This window comes from Muntiacus reevesi, chromosome 7, assembly GCF_963930625.1.
Source record: "Muntiacus reevesi chromosome 7, mMunRee1.1, whole genome shotgun sequence".
Lineage (NCBI taxonomy): Eukaryota > Metazoa > Chordata > Mammalia > Artiodactyla > Cervidae > Muntiacus > Muntiacus reevesi.
The window spans coordinates 52,153,405-52,166,541 of NC_089255.1; the positions used below are offsets into that span (position 1 = coordinate 52,153,405).

At 39.0% G+C, this 13,137-nt stretch overlaps 1 protein-coding gene across 4 annotated transcripts in view; it reads right to left on the reverse strand.

Moving 5' to 3' along the window:
* TEX9 (testis expressed 9) overlaps positions 1 to 13,137 on the reverse strand; it is a 297,677-nt gene that overhangs the window by 23,114 nt on the left and 261,426 nt on the right. For 3 of the 4 annotated variants that reach the window (XM_065941918.1, XM_065941920.1, XM_065941919.1), the window contains one exon: positions 1,523 to 1,657. The exons of the other annotated variant lie outside the window; for it this stretch is intronic. In XM_065941918.1, the coding sequence (XP_065797990.1) occupies positions 1,523 to 1,657 (135 nt within the window). The remainder of the gene's footprint in view (positions 1 to 1,522; positions 1,658 to 13,137) is intronic. 4 annotated transcript variants of the gene reach the window in all.

Below are 13,137 nucleotides of genomic sequence, written 5' to 3' on the forward strand. Positions count from 1 at the left end.
GCAATACTGTTAACAAATTAAATAAAGACTTTAAAAATGGTTCAGTCAAAAAAATTTTTTTAATTAGTGGAAGTTCTAAATAGATATTCATCCAAAGACATACAAATGGCCAAGAGGTACATGAAAAGATGCTCATCATCAACTAATCAATAGAGAAATGTAAATCAAAACCACAATGAGGTATCACCTCACACTAGTCAGCATGGCCATCATCAAAAAAAATGTACCAACAATAAATGCTGGAGAGGAGGTAGAGGAAAGGGAACCCTCTTGCTCTGCTGGTGGGAATGTAAATTGATACAGCCACTATGGAAAACAGTATGGAGGTTCTTTAAAAAACTAAAAATAGAGTTATCATATGATCTCATTCCTTGGCATATATCCAGAGAAAGCTATAATTCAAAGAAGATACATGCACCCCAGTGTGCACTGCAGCAGTATTTACGATGGCCAGGACATAAAAGAAGCAACCTAAATGTCCATCAGCTGAGGAATGGATAAAGATGTAGTACATATATACAATGGAATATTACTCAGCCAAAACCAAGAATGAAATAATGCCATTTGCAGCGACATGCACAGACCTAGAGATCATCATACTCAGTTTAAAGTAAGCAAACAGAGAAAGACAAATATCATATGATATCACTCATATGCAAAATCTAAGGGAACAAATGAACTTATCTATAAAACTGAAACTGAGTCACAGATCTAGAAAACAGATTTATGGTAATGAGGAAGTAAGGGGTGGGGAAGGGATAAACTGGTAGACTGGGACTGACAATATACATACTTCTACTATATATAAAATAAATAACTAATAAGAACCTCCTATGTAGCTCAAGGAACTATACTCAATACTTTGTAACAGCCTATATGGGAAAAGAATCTAAAAAACAGTGGAGATATTATATATATACCTATATATGACTCACTTTGCCATACAACAGAATTAATACAACGTTTTAAGTCAATTATACTCCAATAAAATAAAAAACCTCACACATTCTCAAGTCTCACCCCATACTACTGAATAGTAAAATCTGTGGGTGGGACCCAGGAATCTGTTTTAATAAGCCCTCCAGGTAATTCTGATATGTGCTCAAGTTTGACAACCAGTTGCCCTGGTAATATAGCCCCTTGTGTTATATATTGGAAAACTGATCTTCAGAGAAGGATGTAACAGACTTGAGAGACAAGAAACATTTTTCCACCATTTATTCCCAGTGTCTGGCATGTAATATGGGCACATGATTAGGATCTCTTGGAGGAAAAAATGAATGCCTCCTCCAAAGAGATGTGCTATCACCTAATGATGGCACTGGTCCAAACAATATAAACCTAACTTACCAGAAATATACATATTCATAATGAGTGCATTTCTTTGAAAAGATATGTTCACCATGACACCAAGAATTATAATTTAAAAACTATTACTTTTGAGTGTTGTGTAAAAAAGGAAGTTACCAATAGTCCTGTAGTGATTGGTGATCACTGCCAAAACTATTCAGTTTTTCCATACCTTGTTATTTTGCCTTAGTTTACTTAACTCTAGTTTATACTTCTCTGCTTCTTCTAGAGCTCTATTTAAGCGAACTTCCATGGCACTTTGACTAGCAACAGCCTGTTTTTGCAGTCTTCTTTTATTCTCTAATTCCTGTACAGCAAAAGAGACAGACAGAACATTTATAAACATAAGTTCCCTCTGATATTTTCAATATTTTCCATTTCTATATTCCTTGCTTTATCCTAAATTATACACACACACATACACGGCCAGAGACTGAACATTGAATGATAGAGGCTTCAGGGAATTCCCACGCTGAACTGGTTTTAGGAAAAAATATCCTTAAAGATATAGTCAGGCTTTCAGATTGCGTTTTGTTTGGAATTTTCTGCCTCTTTTTACTGAACCCAAGATACAGTATACATGTCTTCTGTATTTACTTTATAAACAGCTTTTTATAACCATAGTTCTCTTGGAAACCTCCCCAAACACCAATTTGAGACATAAATTCTCTCACTAATACTGTGCTTGTATAAACCTGATAAAATATATAATTTAAGAAATATCTGTCAAATACAGAGCATTCTACATTAGCCAGGTAAGAAAACCCCAATTCTGAGCAAAAACAACAGATTTTTAGGATATTTTTCACATCCTGGTGTGAGTTTAGACCTGCATTTCTGAAAATATACTGAGAGTTGCTGTTGAAGAGTCTACAGGCCACACAGGAAGCATGAACATAAGGACAAACTCCAAACTCCATCCCAATCTGGCACCATAATCTCATCTACTCCTACAAATGTCGCCTTCAGCTCTATGGGTAGTACTTGCTTGGCTCTCTCCTGAAGAGTCATGATGTTTCTTGCCTCTGACCTTTAGCATGCTCTTCCTTCTGCCCTGATCTCTCTCCACCCCTCATTTTTAACTGGTTAACACCTATTCATCCTTTAACCCTCAGTTAGGGCTATACACTAGGGCTTTACCTTCTCCCAGGAGCCTTTCCTCACTATCCTCTCAGGTTGGATGAAGTACCCTTTCTTCAGAGATTCTATGGCACGTTGATACACATATATCATAGTGCCTGCTTGTGTGGAACTGAAACTCTCCATTTACTTAATTCCCCTCACTATACTGTAAGCTCCTCAAGGATAGGAACTACTTTAATTTTTATGTTCACAGTACGTCAGCGGCAAATACAGAGCACTAAGACCATGTTTACTGAACGGAATTTATTTTGTAATACTTAACTCACTCTACTTTGCATGCCCTACAATGCCGAGTACATAGCATTATACAAAGCAGATACTCAATAAATATCATGAAATTGAAATGATGCCGTTAATAACAGAGTTGTCTGCTTTCTTCGAATTTTTTCTCCTGGCTGTATCACTGTGTTTTATTTGAACACTGATCTCCCTGGTTCTGAGTAATTAAGGGGAAAACAAAACACAACACATGCTGCTCTCTATGCAGGTTTCTAAACAAATCAAACTGTGTCTGGATACCATCTGCTCCCGCCAGCCTTCTTCACAGCTTTGTGGGTGGCGGTGACACTCAGAGGGGCCTGACTTCTCTCACTGTTCACGCGGAAGAGGCAGATTCTCATCAGCTGCCACGGCCACAGTTCTGGCTGCTTCATTTCAGCCTCTTCTCATAAGAATATGGAAATGAATCTTTGCCCTTCTCTTTCCTGCTAGTGACTCTGTAACCTACTTCACAGAAAAATGAAAAACCCTTCTTTACCACATGATGTTCCCCTACCACTAAATCAATACTGCCCCATTTCTTGGGAAAAGTGAAAAAGAAAAAGGATAGAAGAACAGTAAAGTAGGAAATAAAGTTTTCTTATATGAGAAAATCCACTAAGCAAAGGGTTAATCTTATCAAAAACTTGAAAAGCCTTCTGTTTTCAGTCATGCTTAAGTACTTTTTACAAAAGAAAGTACAGACAAGATACCAATGTTATTATTGAGTATTTTTAAGATGAAAACTCTCTCCTAAAACAGCTCTATTATTACCCTATAAGTTAAGAAGTCTACGTGTTGCTAGAGAAAAATTTTATTAAAAATCTCAAGTCCTGAATTTTACACTACCTTTAAAAGAAAAAGCTAGATAGCTTATACAAAATCAAGTCTAACTTTAAAACTCAAATACTAAGATATCCAAGTATAAATAATCTGTGATTGTCCCATAATTTTTAATGCATTCATAAGGCACTGGGAGAGTGCAAGAAAGAGGTATACATTGGTAACCAAGTGAAGTGAAAGGTGCTCAGTTGTGTCCCACTCTTTGGGACCCCTGGACTATAAAGTCCATGGAATTCTCTAGGCCAGAATACTGGAGTAGTAGCCTTTTCCTTCTCCAGGGTGTCTTCCCAACCCAGGGATCAAACCCAGTATCCAGCATTGCAGGCAGATTCTTTACCAACTGAGCTGTCAGGGAAGCCCTTGGTAACCAAAGTACATGACAAATATAGCAAATGCTTAAACAGTCACACAGCCACAGTAATTCAGATGAGGAATAATCAGATAATGACAATTAAATGATCAGACAAAGTTCTACAAACAAGTGGCTGAGGTTCAAAATGCAATAAATTTGGAATTAAAAAACCTGCCAGCTGTGACTGATTCAGTCTGAAATGGGAAGTAATAATATATATGTCTAATAGGTTTTACTTACTCAACACACTTATCGAGCACTCACTACATAGCCGGGTATTATACTACATGATGGGGCTTCCCTGGTAGTACTTCCTCAGGCAGTAAAGAATCTGCCTGAAATGCAGGCGACCTGGGTTCAATTCCTGGGTCAGGAAGATTCCCTGGAGAAGGAATGGCTACCCACTCCAGTATTCTTGCTTGGAGAATTCCATGGACTGAGGAGGATGGCAGGCTATAGCCCAGGATGCTGCAAAGAGTTGGACATGACTGAGCGACTCACGCAACAGCAACAATACTACATGACGGACACATGATAATTAACCAAAGTTCTACTTTCATAAAGCTTGCACTCTAGAGGAAGATAGAGATGATAAACACATTCCCATATACTCATATGTAACATCTTATAGTAATAAGGCCTATGAAGAAAAAGGGTAAGAGGACAGAGTAGGGAATTTCCTGGCGGTCTGGTGGTTAGGACTCTGTGTTTTCACTGCCATGGGCCTCGGTTTAATCCCTGATCAGGGAACTAACATCCCACAAGCAGCTTGGCATGGCCAAGGAAAAAAAAAAAAGAGGACAGAGCAATGGGGAAGGGACATAATTATTTAAGATATAGCGGTTAGGGGAAGGCTTCCAAATGAGGGAATGATTCATGTCTAGATCTGGAGGAACAAATAAGACAAAGACCCTGAGGTAGAAATCCATGTGACATATTCAAAGATCACATTCAAAGGTCAGTGTGGCTTCAGCTGAGTGACACATGCAGTTTTAGGTCTTGAGATCGCAGAAACAGTGGGAGATGTTAGATAGACCTTGTAAACCCTACCTCAGAGTCTGGATTTTATTCTGAATGACATGAAAAATCTCTGGAGGGTTTTTAGTAGGGGGTGTGTCTGTGTGTGTGTTGATCTAAGTTTTTTAAGGATTACAGTTAACCCTTGAACAACATGGATTTCAACTATGTGGGTCCATTCACATGTAGAAACTTTTCAATAGTAAATACTACAGTAAGACATGGTCTACTGCTGGTTGAATCTGTGGACATGGAACTACGGATACACAGGTACAGAGGAACTGAGAACACACAGGGCCTGGGGCTCAAAGAAAGATCACAGCAAGAAGTGGAAACGTGGACGTGATGAACATGTGGATGGTATACCAAGCCTTGGAAATGAATGATGTATCTCAGAACTGGATGAAGACAGAGAAAAGAGTCAAGGACTGAGCCTTGAATACTCCAACATGCAAAGGTCAGGAAAACAAGGAAGCAAATTACAAGTGTGATGCTCCAGAAGTCAAATCAAGTGTTTGAGGAGGAAGAAATAAACTATGTCAAATAGTGTTGATATCAATTACTATGAAGAACAATAACTGACTAGAACTGTCAATGTGAATTACTGAGAAGCAGAGTAAAGATGGAAGTCTACCTGTTTTAATCTCAGTTCAGTTCAGTTGCTCAGTTGTGTCCGATTCTTTGCAACCTCATGAATCGCAGCACACCAGGCCTCCCTGTCCATCACCAACTCCTGGAGTTTACTCAAACTCATGTCCATCGAGTTGGTGATGCCATCCAGCCATCTCATCTTCTGTCATCCCCTTCTCCTCCTGCCCCCAATCCCTCCCAGCATCAGGGTCTTTTCCAGTGAGTCAACTCTTTGCACGAGGTGGCCAAAGTATTGGAGTTTCAGCTTCAGCATCAGTCCTTCCAATGAACACCCAGGACTGATCTCCTTTAGGATGGACTGGTTGGATCTCCTTGCAGTCCAAGGGACTCTCAAGAGAATAGCAAATGATGAATAGAGAAATTGAGCATACACAACTATTGTAAGAAGTTTTGCTATAAAGCAGAGTAATGATACAGGGCCAGAGGTAATTATGAGATCTATGGAGGTTTTTAAAAATATATATATTGGAGATCCTATGGCATGTTTGTATGCTAATGCAAATAATTACATAATAAAGTAAATTTGATTTCTGCGAGAAGGAAAAATAGGATAATCATAGGAGCAAAGTCCTTGAGTAACAGACTGTATGGGATCCAGTGTACAGTGAGGTGATAAGCTTTAGACAAAAGAGGGAGTAATTCATCATAATGAGGGGGAAAGCAGAGTAGATGAGGGTACAGAGACCAAGAGACTGACACTAAAATTTGCTGTTTTCTTAGTAAAATAGGGGGGAAAGGTCATGAACTGAGAATAGTAACATTAGAAGAGGCACTGGATACATGAGGGGAAAAGATCACCTGTTTAATAATCAGCTCTGACAATGGGAGAGGAAACTGACTTCTCAGAAAATAGGAGAGGAAAACAGCACTACACTTGATATTTATAAATAAAATTAAAGTATCACCAATCTGGTTGGCTGTACACTTAGGCAGGCAGTATTGGGGGGGGATTAGGTTGGGTTTTGCCACACAGCACTAGCTGGGAAATTAAGAATATATTCAGTAGATAACGAAGTCACATATCATGGAATCTAAGTTGGGGAAGAAGGATATAAAAACATGGGGGAAGGCATAGAGCTATGTAAAAAAACATATAAAAGTGAGAATACACAATTATTATATATATGATAGATATCCAAATATTAAACCAAGCCAAGGTACCATTCATATCATGATTTTGCAGGACACATATATACAAAAATACAAAAAAGATTTCTTTGCAAGATAAGGAAATGACTTGAAGGAGGTAAGAAAATGCTTATGAGGAGTTTTTACTATGAAAGCAGAAAAGAAGAAAGCAGCTTTAGGAAATGACACAGAGATCAATTTTACCTGAAGCAAGGTAACTAAAGGGCAGACTTTTTTTTTAAAGGTGAGTTACTAATGTTAATAGGAGTGTTAATATGACATATTCACAATCAGAGAAACTTGTGGAGCATATCAGCAACTTTACTTTAACCAAAAAACAAAATAAAACTTAGATTAAGTCTTCCAGCCATCAAGAAACAATAAATAGCTAACATAAAAAGGCACTGTAAACAGCTGGAAATAATGATTAAGATATGTTAAATAACTATTTACAGATACTGGAAAACAGTAGGGTTGTGATTCCTGAGAAAAGGGAAACAAAAGAGTTTTACAACCACCCCAGCATTCTTCTGGGAGACAATTTCCACACAGTACCTACAGGGAAGAAAAATGCAAAAATAGTCCAGAGGTCCATTGAGTTGAGGAAACAGATCAGAGTGCAGGAGACTGAAGCAGCTAGGAATTTATATGAAGGTTCAAGTAAGGAGGAACCACATTAGGAGAGGGCTTCACAAATCTACATAGGAAGTCCCCTGAGTCTACTGTGGACTAGGCCACACCTCAACACATGGAAACTTAACAAGGCCAGACAAAAAACAATTTGGGAGCTGTAAATACAGCAAATCCCATAGATCATACAGTGCAGGAAGACATCTGAGCTCTAACTAGCCAGAATGCACAGTCCTCAATGATCATTTGGGGTATTTGGTGGAGATCATGAAAGGTCTCTTTACGGGAAGCATTAGGGGTAGAGCTGAACTATCTCTGAAGGCTCCTCTATTAAACTGGCAAATAACTACCTATAAAAATCCAACACTGTCAAAAAAAAAAAAAAAAAAAATCCAAAACTGTCTTCGAAAAGCACACTAAATAGAATCATTCAACAACAGCATTCAGTAAAAAAAAACCACTAACCAAGCCAAGAAGCAAGCAGGAAAATGTGACCAATAGCCAGAAGAAAAAAACCAGTCCATAGAAACAAATCCATAAGTGAGAATTATAACAGGTCCAGCTAACAAGGCTGTCAAAGAGTTATTTTAATTATACATAAGTGATTAAAGCAAAACATTAATTTAATGAGAAGATAAATTGAAGATGCAAAGGAAAATCAAATGGAACTTCGATAGATGTATATATAAAAATGAGTATCTTTGTTTAGGTATAGGGGCATACTAGACATTACAGGTAGCTCAGATAGTAAATAATCTGACTGCAATGCAGGAGACCTGGGTTCAATTCCTGGGTCAGGAAGATCCCCTGGAGTACGAGATGGTAACCCACTCCACTATTCTCGCCTGGAGAATTCCATGGACAGACGAGCCTGGCAGGCTACAGTCCATGGTGTCGCAAAGAGTCAGACACGTCTGAGCAACTAACACTAACAGACACTACAAAGAGAAGATCAGTAACATACTGAAGATACAGCAACAGACTCTATCCAAATAAAGAACAGGAAAAAAAAAGGCTAAAAACAGCTCATGAGTAACCTAAATATCACTGATATTATTAATGTGGAAATATCAAGTAATCTAACATAAATATAATTATAGTCTCAAGTAGGGGAGCAAGGTAGAAACTCACAGATTCAAAAAGCTCAACAAGGGCTTCCCTGGTGGCTCCGTGGTGTGTTAACCTGCCAATGCAGGAGACATGGGTTCAATCCCTGGTCCAGAAGATCCCACATGCCAGAGGGCAGCTAAGCCCATGAGCCACAACTACTGAGCCTTGCTCTAGAACCAAGAACTGCAATTATTGAGCCCACAGGCCACAACTACTGAAGCCTACGTGCCTAGAGCCCATGCTCTGCAAACAAGAGAAACCACTGCAATGAGAAGTCCATGCACTGCAACAAAAAGTAGCCCCCACTTACTGCAACTAGAGAAGTGCCCACACAGCAATGAAGACCCAGCACAACCAAAAATAAATAAATAAATACATAAACTTATTTAAAAACAAGCTAGGAAAAAAAGTTCAACAAACTCCAGGCAGAATACACACTCCACACTCAAAAAACTGAGAAAGCACATCATTATGACATTGCTGAAAACCACCAACAAAGAGAATGTCTTATCCCTATAAGATGAAAAAAAAAAAAATTCCAAAGCTTTTAGACTCTTGCCTATGTCCCACTGGATTTAAAATCAGCCAGAGTGAATTTGAAAGCTTTGAACTAAACCACCATCTAACACAGTCTATCAAAATAAAACTAGTTACAAAAGCAAAAAAAGAAAACAAAAACCAAAACAGTCAATTGCTGATTCTATACTTTGTGAAAAATACCCTGCAAAAATTAAAGGGCTCAAAAACACACACTTCAGTTCAGTTGCTCAGTCATGTCTGACTCTTTGTGACCCCATGAATCGCAGCACACCAGGCCTCCCTGGCCATCACCAACTCCCGGAGTCACCCAAACCCATGTCCATTGAGTCGGTGATGCCATCCAACCACCTCATCCTCTGTCGTCCCCTTCTCCCACCTTCAATCTTTCCCAGCACCAGGGTCTTTTCCAATGAGTCAGCTCTTCACATCAGGTGGCCAAAGTATTGGAGTTTCAGCTTCAACATCAGTCCTTCCAATGAACACTCAGGACTGATCTCCTTTAGGATGGACTGGTTGGATCTCCTTGCAGTCCAAGGGACTCTCAAGAGTCTTCTCCAATACCACAGTTCAAAAGCATCAATTTTTTGGCATTCAGCTTTCTTTACAGTCCAACTCTCACATCCATACATGACCATTAGAAAAACCATAGCCTTGACCAGACAGACATTTGTGGACAGAGTAATGTCTCTGCTTTTTAATATGCTAAGCTTCCAAGGGGTAAGCGTCTTTTAATTTCATGGCTGCAATCACCATCTGCAGTGATCCTGGAGCCCAGAAAAATAAAGTCAGCCACTGTTTCCACTGTTTCCCCATCTATTTGCCATGAAGTGATGGGACCGGATGCCATGATCTTAGTTTTCTGAATGTTGAGCTTTAAGCCAACTTTTTCACTCTCCTCTTTCACTTTCATCAAGAGGCTCTTTAGTTCTTCTTCGCTTTCTGCCATCAGGGTGGTGTCATCTGCATATCTGAGGTTATTGATATTTCTCCCAGCAATCTTCATTCCAGCTTGTGCTTCCTCCAGTTCAGCGTTTCTCATGATGTTCTCTGCATATAAGTTAAATAATCAGGGTGACAATATACAGCCTTGATGTTCTCCTTTTCCTATCTGGAACCAGTCTGTTGTTCCATGTCCAATTCTAACTATTGCTTCCTGACCTGCATACAGGTTTTTCAAGAGGCAGATCAGGTGGTCTGGTATTCCCATCTCTTTAAGAATTTTCCACAGTTTATTGTGATCCACACAGTCAAAGGCTTTGGCATAGTCAATAAAGCAGAAATAGATTTTTTCCTTGAACTCTCTTGCTTTTTCTATGATCCAGCGAATGTTGGCAATTTGATCTCTGGTTCCTCTGCCTTTCTAAAACAGCTCGAACATCTAAAAGTTCACGTTTCCCATATTGCTGAAGCCTGGCTTGGAGAATTTTGAGCATTACTTTACTAGCGTGTGAGATGAGTGCAATTGTGCGGTAGTTTGAGCATTCTTTGGCATTGCCTTTCTTAGGGACTGGAATGAAAACTGACCTTTTCCAGTTCTGTGGCTATTGCTGAGTCTTCCAAATTTCCTGACATATTGAGTGTAGCTCTTTCACAGCATCATCTTTCAGGATTTGAAATAGCTCAACTGGAATTCCATCACATCCACTAGCTTTGTTTGTAGTGATGCTTCCTAAGCCCCACTTGACTTCACATTCCAGGATGTCTAGCTCTAGGTTAGTGTGAGTGATCACACCATCATGATTATCTGGGTTGTTAAGATCTTTTTTGTACAGTTCTTCTGTGTATTCTTGCCACCTCTTCTTAGTATCTTCTGCTTCTGTTAGGTCCATACCATTTCTGTCCTTTATTTAGCCCATCTTTGCATGAAATGTTCCCTTGGTATCTCTAATTTTCTTAAAGAGATCTTTAGTCTTTCCCATTCTATTGTTTTTCTCTATTTCTTTGCATTGATCTCTGAGGAAGGCTTTCTTATCTCTCCTGGCTATTCTTTGGAACTCTGCATTCAAATGGGTATATCTTTCCTTTTCTCTTTTCTTTTCTTTTCATTTATTTTTACTAGTTGGAGGCTAACCATTTCACAACATTGCAGTGGTCTCCACCATACATTGACATGAATCAGCCATGGATTTACATGTATTCCCATCCCAATCCCCCCTCCCACCTCCCTCTCTACCCGATCCCTCTGGGTCTTCCCAGTGCACCAGCCCCAAGCACTTGTCTCATGCATCCAACCTGGGCTGGTGATCTGTTTCACCCTAATAATATACATGTTTTGATGCTATTCTCTCAAAACATCCCACCCTCGCCTTCTCCCACAGAGTCCAAAAGTCTGTTCTGTACTTCTGTGTCTCTTTTTCTGTTTTGCATATAGGGTTATTGTTACCATCTTTCTAAATTCCATATATATGTGTTAGTATACTGTAATGTTCTTTATCTTTCTGTCTTACTTCACTCTGTATAATGGGCTCCAGTTTCATCCATTTCATTAGAACTGATTCAAATGAATTCTTTTTAATGGCTGAGTAATATTCCATGGTGTATATGTACCACAGCTTCCTTATCCATTCGTCTGCGGATGGGCATCTAGGTTGCTTCCATGTCCTGGCTATCATAAACAGTGCTGCGATGAACATTGGGGTGCACGTGTCTCTTTCAGATCTGGTTTCCTCGGTGTGTATGCCCAGGAGTGGGATTGCTGGGTCATATGGCAGTTCTATTTCCAGTTTTTTAAGGAATCTCCACACTGTTCTCCATAGTGGCTGTACTAGTTTGCATTCCCACCAACAGTGTAAGAGGGTTCCCTTTTCTCCACACCCTCTCCAGCATTTATTGCTTGTAGACTTTTGGATAGCAGCCATCCTGACTGGCATGTAATGGTACCTCACTGTGGTTTTGATTTGCATTTCTCTGATAATGAGTGATGTTGAACATCTTTTCATGTGTTTGTTAGCCATCTGTATGTCTTCTTTGGAGAAATGTCTATTTAGTTCTTTGGCCCATTTTTTGATTGGGTCATTTATTTTTCGGGAATTGAGCTGCAGGAGTTGCTTGTATATTTTTGAGATTAATCCTTTGTCTGTTGCTTCATTTGCTATTACTTTCTCCCAATCTGAGGGCTGTCTTTTCACCTTGCTTATAGTTTCCTTTGTTGTGCAAAAGCTTTGAAGTTTCATTAGGTCCCATTTGTTTGGAAATACAAAAAACCTTGAATAGCCAAAGTATCTTGAGAAAGAAGAATGGAACTGGAGGAATCAACCTGCCTGACTTCAGACTCTACTACAAAGTCACAGTCATCAAGACAATATGGTACTGGCACAAAGACAGAAATATAGGTCAATGGAACAGAATAGAAAGCCCAGAGATAAATCCACGAACCTATGGACACCTTATCTTCGACAAAGAGGGCAAGGATATACAATGGAAAAAAGACAACCTCTTTAACAAGTGGTGCTGGGAAAACTGGTCAACCACTTGTAAAAGAATGAAATTAGAACACTTTCTAACACCATACACAAAAATAAACTCAGAATGGATTAAAGATCTAAATGTAAGACCAGAAACTATAAAACTCCTAGAGGAGAACATAGGCAAAACACTCCCCAACATAAATCACAGCAGGATCATCCATGACCCACCTCCCAGAATATTGGAAATAAAAGCAAAAACAAACAAATTGGATCTCCTTTGCTTTTTGCTTCTCTTCTTTTTACAGCTATTTTAAGGCCTCCTCAGACAGTCATTTTGCTTTTTTGCATTTCTTTTCCTTGAGGATGGTCTTGATTCCTTTCTCTTGTACAATGTCACGAACCTCCATCCATAGTTCATCAGGCACTCTGTCTATCAGATCTAGTCCCTTAAATCTATTTCTCACTTCCAAAAACACACAAGTACATACAAAAACTGATAAACTCTGAATAATGTCTATGGATTGTAACAATGTCAGTTTCCTCATTTTAATACTGTACAATTATGTTAGGTATTACCATTGAGGGAAACTGAATGAAGGGTACACAGGACTTCACTGTACTATTTTTGCAACTTCATGTGAATCTATAATCATTTCAAAATAAAAAGTTTTTTTTTCAGGTAAGGAAAAACAGTCTTTTACAGACAAA